At 42.7% G+C, this 12999-nt stretch overlaps 3 protein-coding genes across 5 annotated transcripts; all 3 read right to left on the minus strand.

Moving 5' to 3' along the window:
- Positions 1-1771: 1771 nt before the first annotated feature.
- Positions 1772-5250, minus strand: arl9 (ADP-ribosylation factor-like 9). Of its 2 annotated transcripts, none has more exons than XM_058061018.1 (4): positions 4838-5250; positions 4429-4606; positions 3287-3462; positions 1772-3174 (listed from the first exon to the last, which is right to left on the minus strand). In XM_058061018.1, the coding sequence occupies exons 1-4, from the start codon at positions 5087-5089 to the stop codon at positions 3004-3006; spliced, it is 777 nt and encodes a 258-aa protein (XP_057917001.1). In that variant the 5' UTR covers positions 5090-5250; the 3' UTR covers positions 1772-3003. The 2 variants fall into 2 exon arrangements, with proteins under 2 accessions (XP_057917001.1, XP_057916990.1); XM_058061007.1 differs by having other exon boundaries at positions 4429-4609; positions 4838-5248.
- Positions 5251-5415: 165 nt separating this feature from the next.
- On the minus strand, positions 5416-7033 carry LOC131111857 (snRNA-activating protein complex subunit 1-like). Of its 2 annotated transcripts, XM_058064133.1 has the most exons (2): positions 6131-7033; positions 5416-6049 (listed from the first exon to the last, which is right to left on the minus strand). In XM_058064133.1, exons 1-2 carry the CDS (start codon positions 6734-6736, stop codon positions 5687-5689), a joined length of 969 nt encoding a protein of 322 aa, XP_057920116.1. In that variant the 5' UTR covers positions 6737-7033; the 3' UTR covers positions 5416-5686. The 2 variants fall into 2 exon arrangements, with proteins under 2 accessions (XP_057920116.1, XP_057920115.1); XM_058064132.1 differs by having other exon boundaries at positions 5427-7030.
- Positions 7034-7608: 575 nt separating this feature from the next.
- srp72 (signal recognition particle 72) lies at positions 7609-12904 on the minus strand. Its single transcript, XM_058064354.1, has 19 exons — positions 12645-12904; positions 12131-12251; positions 11911-12031; positions 11684-11827; positions 11490-11601; positions 11381-11412; positions 11093-11217; positions 10958-11015; positions 9851-9982; positions 9646-9774; positions 9500-9572; positions 9358-9422; positions 9199-9294; positions 9016-9119; positions 8699-8776; positions 8482-8619; positions 8369-8406; positions 8110-8269; positions 7609-8020 (listed from the first exon to the last, which is right to left on the minus strand). Exons 1-19 carry the CDS (start codon positions 12742-12744, stop codon positions 7849-7851), a joined length of 1998 nt encoding a protein of 665 aa, XP_057920337.1. The 5' UTR covers positions 12745-12904; the 3' UTR covers positions 7609-7848.
- Positions 12905-12999: the final 95 nt, after the last annotated feature.

Consider the following 12999-nt stretch of genomic DNA (forward strand, 5'->3'; position numbering starts at 1 on the left):
CATGTTGGAGGGCTGGGTGACCTTTGGTTGACCTATGTAATCAACTGTAATAACCGTAATAACTCTGTAATAACTCAAAAACAAAAGCAGCCCAAACGTTCATTTCAACTGCACAAACCAGCACAAACGTAGCACAAAAAAATGAGACTATTTTGGTTTGTTTTGTAGCATGTAATAATTCTGACCTATGTAAGAAACTGTAATAACTCTGTAATAACTCTGTAATAACTCAAAAACAAAAGCAGCCCAAACGTTCATTTCAACTGCACAAACTAGCAAAAACGTGGCACTAAAAAATGTGACTATTTTGGTTTCATTCTGAGCATGTTGGAGGGCTGGGTGACCTTTGGTTGACCTATGTAATCAACTGTAATAACTCTGTAATAACTCAAAGACAAAAGAAGCCCAAACGTTCATTTCAACTGCACAACCCAGCACAAATGTAGCACAAAAAATTTGACTATTTCAGTTTATTTTGGCGCATGTAATAATTCTGACCTATGTAAGAAACTGTAGTAATTCTGTAATAACTCTGTAATAACTCTGTAATAACTCAAAAACAAAAGCAGCCCAAAGGTTCTTTTCAATTGCACAAACCAGCACAAACTGACCAGAGTTTTGTGTGAGATGGGGGGAGGGGGGGCAACTTCACTGAAGTGCACTGTGAGCTAGCATTAGGCTAATCCTTGATGAAAGGATTTTTTCCCCGTATTGTTTTATTTGTGTCAGTTATGACGTATAACTGGCGAGGAGCCATTGCCTCTCATCCACGCTGTGACGCGGTGCACGTGCACATGCACGTTTGTGTGTTTGTGTCATTGTTTAGCTGTCAGCTATGATTTTAATAAAGCGTATTACGTCCTGTTTAATTACAGAGAAGAAAGACCGGTCCCGGAAACGGCACTTCCTGTACGGGCTGGTGATGTGATTACATTGCTTGTCGTGTGCTTTTAATGTGACAGCTGATGAGCGATACCAAAATAAAGACGTCTACCTCCGATACAATTACATTAAAAAATGGCCGTACTATATAAGTCATTGCCGTATACACCCACAGGCCACTTCATTAGGTACATTAGGTACGAGCTGTATTCAGCTGTCCAAGTGATGCTCTCTAATGGCTTTCTAATGGGGCCGCTGGCATCCGTCCATCACTTTCTAGCATTATTAGTCTTGACTGATGTGTTGGCTCAGCCCATTGAAAGCTTTTTTCCTGCATATGTCATCCATCCATAAACATGACCAGGCCCGGATGGGCGCCGATGGGAGGAAGCACGATAAAGCAGGCCGCGTTGGGAAATGTTTTGTGACTGTAAATCAATAGGAGAGGTCACATGCAGGTTTCTTATGCTTTTTATATACAATACAGAGCAGTGGCTTCAGTATAAAATGGGTTGGACAACAAAAAAAGTATCATTTCCTATTGGGGGTAATGTGTTATACTGTATAGCATTGTATTATTTAACCCCGCCTCTCGCCCGAAGACAGCTGGGATAGGCTCCAGCACCCCCCCCCCCCCCCCACGACCCTCATGAGGAAAGTGAATGAACTGTATTATTTATATTTGCACTTCAGTACACTAACCCATCATGGCATTTGCATTGTTTGTCTACAGGCAGCGGTGGTTGCTATGGGAAAAAGAGTCCCTAGCAACCACACCTGCAGGTTGTGTAATTTGAGCCACAGGTTCTTTTACATAATGTCAACAACTCACCTGACCTCCACATCAAAAACATGCTAACTTTGCTACTACAAACAACCACCACAACCATTATGAGGATATTTTTATTACATTTGAAGTAATCCTATACACCAAACACAGTAAAGTACTAAGACAACAGGAAGAAGTAAAAGATCTTACCAGCTAAATTAAGATATTGTTAAGTAAACATCAGGCAGCCAAACTCAAAACAAAATACAAAATATGTTTTAATTTTTATTTAGCATCCATACAAGTTAAGAATACATAATCTGTGAATAAAGTATTTATGTAAATATATATCTGGAAATGGTGTAAAAAATACATCCAATAGGTTTTCACTTTCATTCCTTTTCTTGAAATTTAGCGCCTCCCGGTGGTTGAAATGAGTATTACGTATGAGTATTACGGCCACACGGAGGATAAAGCCATACATGAAATAAGTCATAATGCTACAGACTTAAGTCGTAATAAAGCATGGATAGTTTAATGATAAATATAGTCTGTTACTGGGTAAAAAAAAACATCTTTGGTTAGGTTTAAACTTTTTTGGTAGACAAATAAAGGCTTGTATTTAAAAACTTAAAGGGCTTAACGAAGGCTTGCTTTGCTGCAGGTTTGGACATGCAGTTCATATTTATATGTGACTGTCAAATTACATATACTTCCTGTATTATTATGTATAATTACATATACTTCCTAGTATTAATACACTGGTGTCAAAAAGTGTTTGCCCCCTTCCTGTTTTCTTCTTTTTTGATATGTATGTCACACTTCAATGTTTCATATCAAACAAATTTAAGTATTAGTTAAACAGTTAAACAGTTAAAACATAACTGAGATTAATTAATCAGTGTGGAAAAAGGTTATTAAAGCCATTTCTAACGCTTTGGGACTCCAGCATACCACAGTGAGAGCCATTATCCACAAGTGGTGAACCTTCCCAGGAGTGGCCGGCCAACCAAAATGACCCCAAGAGTGCAGAGATGACTCATCCAAGAGGTCACAAAAGACCCCACAACAGTAGTCCAAGTCCTGACCTGAATTTGACGCTATGATTGCAGTTATTAGGGTTGGAGGGCAATCCCATTTTGTCACACGGGGCCGTAAAAGGTTGACTAATATTTAAATTATACTTTGATGATCTGAAACAATTACGTAAGTGTGTAAAAACGTTTTCACACCGATGTATTATGTTTCAGTGGAGTTGGTGCACAGTGAAATAGGTCTAACAAGGACATAAAAACATTCCTGATTAATAACAATCACCAACCGAATTCAAAGATCGGAATTAGCGACTCTTATTAGCCTCCAGCCATCTGGAGGATGAGATCTCGAGCGTCCTGAACACCTGAGCTAAGCTCCGCCTCCCCTTTCTTCACACACGTACCGATGAGGAACATCTTACGGTCTCCAACGTGAGAAAGCTCCAAAGCGTCGTGGAGGTCAGTGATGCTGCAAGCACCTGGAAGGTCCTGAAAGACAAGATGGAACGGGACCTTCTTCAGAGCGTCAAGCTGTTGCCGTGGAGCCGTGGGTTCTTTTATGATTTAAGAAGCCGTCTGGAGTGTTTGCTGTCATCCTCACCTGTTTGTTGGCCAGCACCATCAGAGGCAAGGTGGGGTCGGAGCTCAACAAGCCGTGCAGCAACGTCTTGACAATAGCAAAGAGCTGCGTGGCGGCTGAGTCCACCACAAACACCAACAGCAGAGCCTTGGACATGTACCTCTGCCAGTAGGGCCTCAGCGCCTCGTGACCGCCAACTGATAGCCAAGACAAGACCAGGCATTGCCATCACTGCTGGATGTTCACTTTTAGGGGTGTAAGAAAATAGCGTTTCGGAGATATATCGCGATACTTCGTTCCACGATACTGCATCAATATTAAAAAGTATGATATGGATATTTTTACGAGTGAAACGTCCTCACACATAAACACAGTTCAACATGGCCGAATGCCAGCACATAACAGCGGCCCCTACGGCGTACAAGGCTGAAGTGTGGACACATTTTGGATTTCTACACAAAGTAGGGTGTGCAGAAATGGACAAAACCCATGCCGTTTGGAAAATGTGTCGTGTTTCCCAAATAAACTATTGGGGAAACACGTCTGCGAGTCCACTTAGCGAGACACCATGAGGACCTGCCGCTAGCAAGCAATGCCAAGGTCCTTTTGTATACTACAAAAGTAGTACTGTGATATTGCAGGTATTTTGTTTTTCTAATTGATATCACTATTTTGTTAAATAATGGTTATTTCAAGCATCCTAAAAGGACTTTTTACTGATGTTAGTTACTTTGTTCCACAAAAATACTCTTCTGATGGTGGATAAGTCAGGGACTGTATACTCTGCATTTTTTCCACAGCTAATAGAATGTGAACATATCTTGAGACATAATTAATTTATTTGTTTTTTTTTTGTAAATTTAAAGCTGGATGTTAAAGCTTTATTCATCCAAATGCTACACTTTAAGTTGTTACAGAGGAAAGTTTGTGATACAGCATAACATACTGTTCTAATGGAATAAAAATGTGTTTAGTAAGTGCATATTGCTGGTGGAATTCAGTTTTCCCAGGAAATTATCTTTAACTACAAGAAAAACAAAAAAATATCGCCTTGTTAACAGTATCGTGATATATCGTATCGTGAGCCAAGTATCGTGATACGTATCTTATCGCCATATTCTTGCCAATACACACCCCTAATCACTAGTCCTAACGGGACTTACTCTCCAGGAACTCAACTTGGAGGTCTTCTCTGTTAATGGAAACGGCGTGAAAGCCGTGTGTCGGCTCCAAATCCATGTCCAGGCTGCCGATGGCCAAACAGTGCAGGAGGCTGGACTTGCCGGCTCCATCTAGACCCAGAACCAGGACTTGGGTACCCTCTGACTTGGCTAGCCTGGGCTGCTGCACACAGACATGGGGATACATTAGCATGGAATGATTGCAAAAGTGTAAAATAACTAAACAAAGTGATAACAAATACTATTTTTGATAAATTGGACATTTTTCTTTCAATTAGATACTGACTCTACCATTAATATCGACATTATCGATGATTGGATCGACCCGCCAAAGCACAGAAAACATCACCGGGGTCTCCATGAAAGTATAACCGCTTGTGGCGACGCCTACCTCGGATGCTTTTTGCACTCTCTCGGCGGCGACCACGGGCTCCACAGCAGCATCAACGACTGTTTCTTCGGCATCTTCTTCCCTCTTCTCCTCCAAAATCGTTTCTTCCACTCCCTTCCCGGCTTTCTCTCGGTGAGTTTTATCGGTCTTCTTCTCCCCGGAGAAGGACGCGTAGTTCCAGATGACATAGGCCAGTCCTCCCGCCAGAGCCACGGAGACGCCGATGACGCCGGCTTCCCTCAAGCCTAACATGGCACTAACTCAACCCCGCCAAGCTAACGAGTGCTTTAAATGTTTTTAAATAAACATTTCCATCATGGCTGAGCATTAACTTGAACACCTTCTTGGCTCACTCCTCCTCCTCCTACATCAACAAGTGGATTAATAGACACGGAAGGAAGTGCAGGAGGAACATCTCGACCGTACTTCCGGTTTAGAGCTCTTTGTTGATGCAGTGTATCGGGTTGACCGCTAGATGGCACAATTGACACAAATATAGTGAAGGAGGCTGTTTGTCAAACGGAAAAACGGTGTTTTTTATTGTATAAATAAACGATATGTTTTTTACTTCAATAACTTTAATATCTATTTTAATGACATATTAGTCATACAAAATTACAATTATTTTTACTCAATGTAACCTAAATAGTTCAGTTGCTACTGAGGGAAACATTTGTCCTCTTCCAAAATCATAACATAATTTTCACCTTCAGTCCTGAAATCAATCAAATATCAGGTATTTATGAATAAACGTTTTTATTAAATTTAAATAATTCAACTAAAGTTAGATTATAACAAAACATGCGTACTGTACATCAACTGTGTATGTTTCTGAGGTTAAAAAGGTGATTATGGCTTGAAGCGGCCCTGCCATTTCTGCCTCAATGGCACCCCCTCCTGGTCAGGGGCGCTCAGCAGCCACGGCGCCAGCTCGGACTTCTCCGTGTTCTTCCCGAGGGCCTTCCACGTCCTAGCCCGCAACGAGAGAGGCTTGGTCGGATTGAGTTCGCGGCCGCCGTGCTCCTGCTCTGGTCCCGAGCTGGACGAATGCACCACCCCCTGCCGGTGCCTCCTGGACTTGGATCCATGATCTTCTGGTTTTCCGTAGCTCTTCTTCTTGATGGATGCCAGGAGGGAGGCTCTACTGTGACTGTCTTCTTCATAGATGGGTTTCTCCTCATCTTCTTCTTTAGTTTGATGGAAGGTGTTGTGCTGCCATGTAACAAACTCAGTCAAAGTTGTCTTTAAACGTGAGGCAAACTGTGTATGTGTCATGGTTGCCTGGTGGCGGACCTCCTCCAAGTCTTGCTTCATCTTCTCATAGTGGTTCTGGATGTTGGTGACCTCCTCCAGGTAGTCTTCAGATAGGAGGTCATTCACTGCGGTGGCCCTCGCCAGCATCTCGCTGCACAACTTCTGATTCTTGGGCCTCTTGGGTTTCCGGAAGTTAAGCAAATGCGGCATGCCGGTGTACTGAAAGGCTTTGGAGGAGACAAGCTTCCGGTAGATGTACACCACATCCAGGTGGCCTGAGACCATGGAGTCTTGCAGGAACTTCTGCACGTAGTCCCAGTCCCTGAGAGCCAGGCGGATGTGCACAGGCGGGGTGACGAGCTGGGTGTGGTAGAAGGCGTACATCAAGTACAGACCTCCAACCCGGACCTGGAAGCAGTAGGGGGGCAGGAAGTACTTGGCGGCTGTGATCATGGCCACCTTGCAGAACTCCCTCATCTCGCCCACGCCGAAGATGCCCAGGAAGACATCCGAGAAGCGCATGTCCCTCCAGATAGCCGAGAAGTCGTCGAAGCGGATGGAGTCTTTCTGCTGGAAGCGGCCGAGGAGATCTTCCACGTCCTCGCTCAGAGGCTCGTAGACGTTGTCCACGTATTTGGGCGGCATTGTGCCACAGTAAATGCAAACAACCTTGTCTGGCGATTTTCAATGTAGTGGGCCGGGCTAATTAGCTAATATTGAATGCAGCCAATTAAACGAAATGAGGCATTGTAGTCGGTGTTCGAGTGTAATTTGGACAACGAACTGATCCATTCCAGTTACTACTGTCTACTGGGGCAAGGGGAAAATAAATGACTTGTCCTGCCAAATCCAAATTTTACAGGTGAAAACTTCGCCAGAAAAAATCAAAAGACAACACCTCATCTCCGTGGCCATACCAACATCCAATCACTGTTAGCATGCAAATGAAACCGCCCTCCTTCTCTAAATAAACATCCAATCACTGTTAATAGGCAATTGGAGACCGCCCGCCTTCTCTAAGTAAACATCCAATCACTGTTAATAGCCAAATGAAACCGCCCTCCTTCTCTAAGTAAACATCCAATCACTGTTAATAGGCAATTGGAGACCGCCCGCCTTCCCTCAGTAAACATCCAATCACTGTTAATATGCAAATGAAGACCGCCCGCCTTCACTCATTAAACATCCAATCACTGTTAGTATGCAAATTAACATTCTAACTGTGGCGTCATGTTTCAAGACAGACCGGCCTTTGAGGAAACAGCTAACGCTGTACCGCTTATCAACTAATCAGCTAAAAACAATGGTTAATATAACGTATATAATTGTTCAATCACGTGGGGAACTAGCTAATGAATAGCCATTTTTCCCGAGTGGGAGTGTTTCTCGGCCACGCAAGCAGACTGCCAGGAGCCTTGTCTTCAGGTGGGTCAGGTCTCAGGGTAGAGGCCTCACAATGTGCAATCCACTTCTCCAGGTTGAATATAAAAATATCAATTATAGAGGCATGAGCCTAATATGGTTCATTTCGTACTTTTTAATTAAAATGGGTTTCGTGTTTGTCTCACCTAAGAAGGTCACAACTTAAAAATAAACACAGCGTTTGAGTCCATTTGATGCCACTTCCTGTGCCATCAAAATAAGACAAAGGAGAGTTGAAGGCTTTGACTGAAAATGAAAAAACTGGGACCCCAAAAAACAAAACAAAAAAATTTGCATTGTATGGTCCTTCCATCCGTCTGTTCTTCCATCCAGGGCTACCAGCCTCCTTTGCCCCCCTTTTTCTTCTTCTGTGGTGCCTTCTTACGAGTGGCCCCAGAGGAGGCGGGTTTCTGCTGTCGTGGAGGGATGACGTTGGTGGGGGCTGAGCCGGAAGCAGAGCCCGGTCGAGGGGAGGTCGGGGGGCTGCTGGCGGTCTTGCTAGCATCCCTGGATCACAGGCGATACGAGAAGTGAAAGTGCTTTTAATATTTTTAATTTAAATTGTAATGAGCTAACAAACAGGAAGTTCAACTCACAGCTCAGCGGAAGCAGCCGCCGTCGCTCCCTGTGTGCCTTTTCCGATTTGCTCCTTCTTCTTCCCCTTCTTCTTGCCGCGGTAGTAGGAGCGCTCCCTCATGGGCAGCCACCTCTCGGGGTCGGGGGTGGCTTTGGGGTCACAGTTCTTAGGTAGTTTACCTGCAGGGACAAGGGGGAGGGGGTTTCAAACAATGGACCTCTAGTCAAACATTGAGCAAGATGGAGGTTGCTTCGGTCCACCTCCCCAAAAAAAATTACCTTTCTTTTTCTTCCTCTTTTTCTTGATATCCCCTTGGCTTAAAGGACAAAACCATAACCGATTAACCAAAAATGGTCATTGTTTATATCAGTTAAAAAGAAGATGCCGTTACCCTTCTTCTTTGGGAAGGACTTCCCCCGCCACTTTTGCTGCCTTTTTCCTGACGTATGTGGCTCCATGGGAGTTCTCCAGCGCATCCACATCCACCTTGAAGGACATGGTGTCCGCCGATGGGAGGTGCTTGCTCAGACTGGGGGTGGGGCGTTCAGGTAAACAATATTGTGCTAACAAAAACTTGTACACGGAGGACGATTTTGGTGCAAGGATACGATTTGGCTTTATCGGTGTTCACCAGCGAGTAGGCGGAGATGAGTTGTGCCAGAGTGTGGATATCTTTCGGGTTTTGCCTGTTGGTAGAAATCGCTTATTCATACAGGGCCATGGTTTGCTTTAAAACGTAAATTAGTTTGATGATCTGAAATATTTAAGTGTGAGAAACATGGGGGTGGACAACCACCATGTATCCTACCAGACATCCCCTCTCAGCTGCTCTACTTTGTGTATTACAGTAATAATTTTGGCGATGGTGAATGATATCAGAACCAGGAACACACATGTTTTTTATTTTATGTTATTTTTTACTTACTTCCAGAGCTGCTCCAGATCACTAATGGCTTCCTTTTTTCGTCCATATTTCAGTTTAAAATTGGCGGCTTCTCGCACGAGAGCCAAATGGGCCGCAGAGCCGGGCTACAAATGAGGACAAGCGGGTAGTAAAAATATTAAGAGTGTAAATTCCACAATCAATCAGTATAGATATTGTACCAACCTGTTCTGACTCGTAGTTCTGAATAGCTTGCCTAAAAACATCAATAGCGCCGTCTATGTCTTCCTCGTGGGAGTACATACTCACGAGAGCTGACACCTGAGGAGGCAGACATATTTAGGCACAAAGAGAGCACATCGAAGTCATTTTCTGTACTCTTACCATGCCCGATTTATGCTTGTACTCTTCAATGGACCTCAGGACGTCGCAGGCTTTGGTGACGTGACCTGAGGACCGCATTGTGACACTTTCAGCTTTGGTTAGTTCAACATTTTCAATCTTGTTGCATGGAAAGTATGCGCACCTTGAACTAAATACAACTGTGCCATCGTCAGTTTGATTCCCGATGCGCTCTCTGGATGCTGCTCTGAAAATTGCTACGGAAATATCAAAATAAAAAGGCAGTTAGTACACTGCTGGTATCGTGTTTGCAGTGGTGTGTGGACCTACCTGGAGCAATTCAATGGCCTTGCTGTGCTGCTTCTCCCTGCACAATTGAGCCACCTGGATCAGGACTGGACGAGGGTGACCGGGGTTCTGGGACTGAAGACTAGACGACAGTTTCCTGCACTGGTCGGCCTGTTTGATGGCAGCAAAGAAAAACAAATGAGGTTGTGGTATAAAAGTTATTTTGAGCGGGCCTGCTTCAACACACCTGGTTAGTGTACATGGCCAGCAGGGCTTTGTTGAAGTCCATGGCCTGCAGCTGCTTTTTGGCCAGCTTGTATTCCACACCTTCCGCACTTGTCAGCTTTACCTTCTTCTTGGAGTCAAATACGTTTTGGTCCTGCGAAAGACCACATAAGAATGAAATTCATAATTTTTAAAAGTTTTAATTAATTCATTTTCAAATTAATCATGACTAATCACCAATTGCTACTATGTGAAATACTAATTTTTGCTATATTTTATGTAGAGGGGCTGTCAAATGATTAAAATTTGTAATTAAATTAATTAGTTTTCAAATTAATCATGACTAATCACCAATTGCCACTATGTGAAATACTCATTTTGCTATATATTATGAAGAGGGGCTGTCAAATGATTAAAATTTGTAATTTAATTAGTTTTCAAATGAATCATGACTAATCACCAATTGCCACTGTGTGAAAAATAAATTAATTACTTTTCAAATTAATTATGACTAATCGCCAACTGCCACTGTGTCAAACTTATTTTTACTGTATTTTATGAACTGCCACTGTGTAAAACTCATTTTTACTGTATTTTATGAAGAGGGGCTGTCAAATGATAAAAAATTTGTAATTAATTAGTTTTCAAATTAATCATGACTAAATCACCAATTGCCACTATGTGAAATACTCATTTTTGCTATATATTATGAAGAGAGGCTGTCAAATGATTACAATTTGTAATTAAATTAGTTTTCAAATGAATCATGACTAATCACCAATTGCCACTGTGTGAAACTCATTTTTACTGTATTTTATGAAAAGGGGTTGCCAAATGATTACAATTAAATTATTTACTTTTCAAATTAATCATTATTAATCACCATTACCCAGTATGTGAAATACACCCATGTTTGCTGTATTTTTTGAGGATAAAGATATATGCGTATATAGGACAGTTACATATATGTCTCTTTAATAGTGGCTTGACATGACGTGCATGCGTTAATGATGGTCAATATTTTCCACATAATTACCAAAATCATTTAGTTACGCTGTCAAGGCGCTATTTTTGACGGCCCTCGTAATAATGTGTGCTAAGCAGCGTCCTCCTCTTGCCATCGGCGCACCTTATTTATCGTGATGATGTTGTTTGCAGTCACAGCCAGCAGTCCCACATCAGATGGCCTGAAACAGCACATTAAAAATCAACACCAATCCCAACACAACAGTTCTCCGTATGGAAATTTAAAAGGAATTCTTACTTGAGCTTGATGACCTGATTGTAGAGCTGAAGCGCCTCCTCCGTCCGACCTTGTAACTGCATCACGTATGCCATCTGAGAATGGATGATGGCCAGCTCTGACTCGATATCCTCCTCTGTGATGTCCTGCAAAAATACATAACATGCAATTATACACAGGAGAAGATTTCAGACATAGTTGCAAATGCTGATTAATCATCACTAATTTGAAAAACATGATTGTCAAGGACTGCAAAAACATCCAATATGCACCCATGGAATACGATACATTTTTAGAAGTGAAACTTACAGCATCATCCGCCAGAGAAATTCTGCAAAGCTCTGAAAAACAAGAACGATGAATATGAAATCGCCTTGCAACCCAACCGTGAAATTGGGCAGAGAAATAGAAATCAGACCTTCAGCTTTTTGCAGCTTATTGAAGGCTTCTGTCAGCTGAGCCTGGCCTATCAGCGTGCAGGCGGCGTTGTAGCAAAGCTCGTACGTCGAGTCAGGAAGGCCCAGATCTTCCTACAAGGACAAAAACAATCCTAAAAATCACACAAAAACAAGCACACAAAACAGATCTTCTCATTTCTAGCGGGTGACTTACTAACTGGGTCTTCTCCCACTGACTCGTGGCGGCCATGACAGCAGCCAGGTTGGTCTTTCGCTCCTCTTCGTACTCATCCTGAGAGTTTCTGATCAGATCCTTGTAGACAGACTTGCATTCGTTGTAACGCTCAAGTCTGTACAACTAAGCAGTTGGCAGATGTCTTTACTTAACAACAGTGTAATAGGTAAAAGTTGGTGATTCAACAACAGTCATTTATGCCTCACCACTTGGCCGTAGAGCTCCTTCAGCTTGTCCGTCTGCTCGGGGGCATTTTCTATAGTCTTCAGAGAACTTTCCACTCGATTGAGGCGATACTCGCAGTATGCTTTCTCGAACACAAGCTCACTGAGGAGGAGTAAAAATAAATAAATTCTTGATCAACTCTGCCTTGATTGATAAGGAGTCATGCCTTTTGTTTTCTCCCAAATAAATAAGAGGACGTACCTGCCAAGAACCTTAGAATGAGTGTTCATGACATTTAAAGCCTCCTTGAAGCTGCCATTCTGGACAAGGCAAACTGTTTTACAGTGAAGGGCTGTCACATCGTCTCTGTTTTCTTGCAAAACTGTGACAGGAGTAGACAGCAGACAAACACCTCTTATAATAAATGCAAAAACGACGATGAAAAGCATGTATTCAGTATTGAAGGGCGAGTCAGCTGTCATGATAGAGACACGTCACAAATCACATGTAGACGGTGCAACTTAACTTTACAAGTTTATATAGTACACGCGAAGCAAACTGTTGCAACAACAACACTATACAGTACGTGTAGTGACAGTGACATTGTGTAATAAAAGAGAAAATACATCTGACATTAAACTGCCATACGGCCCTTAGCCTAGCCGCATGCTAAAGGCTGCTCAGGGAGTTAGCCAGAGAGCACTGCTAATTGGAGCCACAAGTCAACCATCTTGGCTCACACGGAGCTATAACATTCCAAAACACGGACACCTACTTTTACTAAGCGCTTTCAGGGCTCTTGTGTAGTCTCCATTCTGCCCACAGCGGTTCACTTCGGTCCACAGCGAAGCCGTGGAGACCCCCCCGCTCGCCATCTTTGCTGAGTGGACTACTATGTACTAAGATTCGGATGTAGTTTTGTAACATTTCCGGGTCAATGTTAAGAGCTTTAATGTATACTGGGAAATTCCAAAATGCCACAGATGATGGACTTTTGTGAATCTATCGCTGTCGTGTTTTGTGTTCTAAGGAGCATTAGTGCTATATTATCAAATAAAAGACAGCAAATATTGATCTCATTTTGACTTTTGCAACAACACCCTTAATATGTTCATGTAGAAATGTAAAGA

Source organism: Doryrhamphus excisus, chromosome 2 (genome assembly GCF_030265055.1).
Source record: "Doryrhamphus excisus isolate RoL2022-K1 chromosome 2, RoL_Dexc_1.0, whole genome shotgun sequence".
NCBI lineage: Eukaryota > Metazoa > Chordata > Actinopteri > Syngnathiformes > Syngnathidae > Doryrhamphus > Doryrhamphus excisus.

Bases quoted from the DNA above. Each gene is read 5' to 3' on its own strand.
- srp72 (XM_058064354.1), bottom strand. From the start codon at position 12,744: ATGGCGAGCGGGGGGGTCTCCACGGCTTCGCTGTGGACCGAAGTGAAC. The intron at 11,016-11,092 runs GTAAGAATTCCT...GTGCTGTTTCAG, and splicing joins AATCAGGTCATCAAGCTCAA to GCCATCTGATGTGGGACTGC. The intron at 9,295-9,357 runs GTAAGAGTACAG...CTGCCTCCTCAG, and splicing joins ACAAGCATAAATCGGGCATG to GTGTCAGCTCTCGTGAGTAT.
- LOC131111857 (XM_058064132.1), bottom strand. From the start codon at position 6,736: ATGCCGCCCAAATACGTGGACAACGTCTACGAGCCTCTGAGCGAGGAC.
- arl9 (XM_058061007.1), bottom strand. From the start codon at position 5,089: ATGTTAGGCTTGAGGGAAGCCGGCGTCATCGGCGTCTCCGTGGCTCTG. The intron at 4,610-4,837 runs GTAGGCGTCGCC...GTCTGTGTGCAG, and splicing joins GAGTGCAAAAAGCATCCGAG to CAGCCCAGGCTAGCCAAGTC. The intron at 3,175-3,286 runs GTGAGGATGACA...CTTGTCTTTCAG, and splicing joins TGGTGCTGGCCAACAAACAG to GACCTTCCAGGTGCTTGCAG.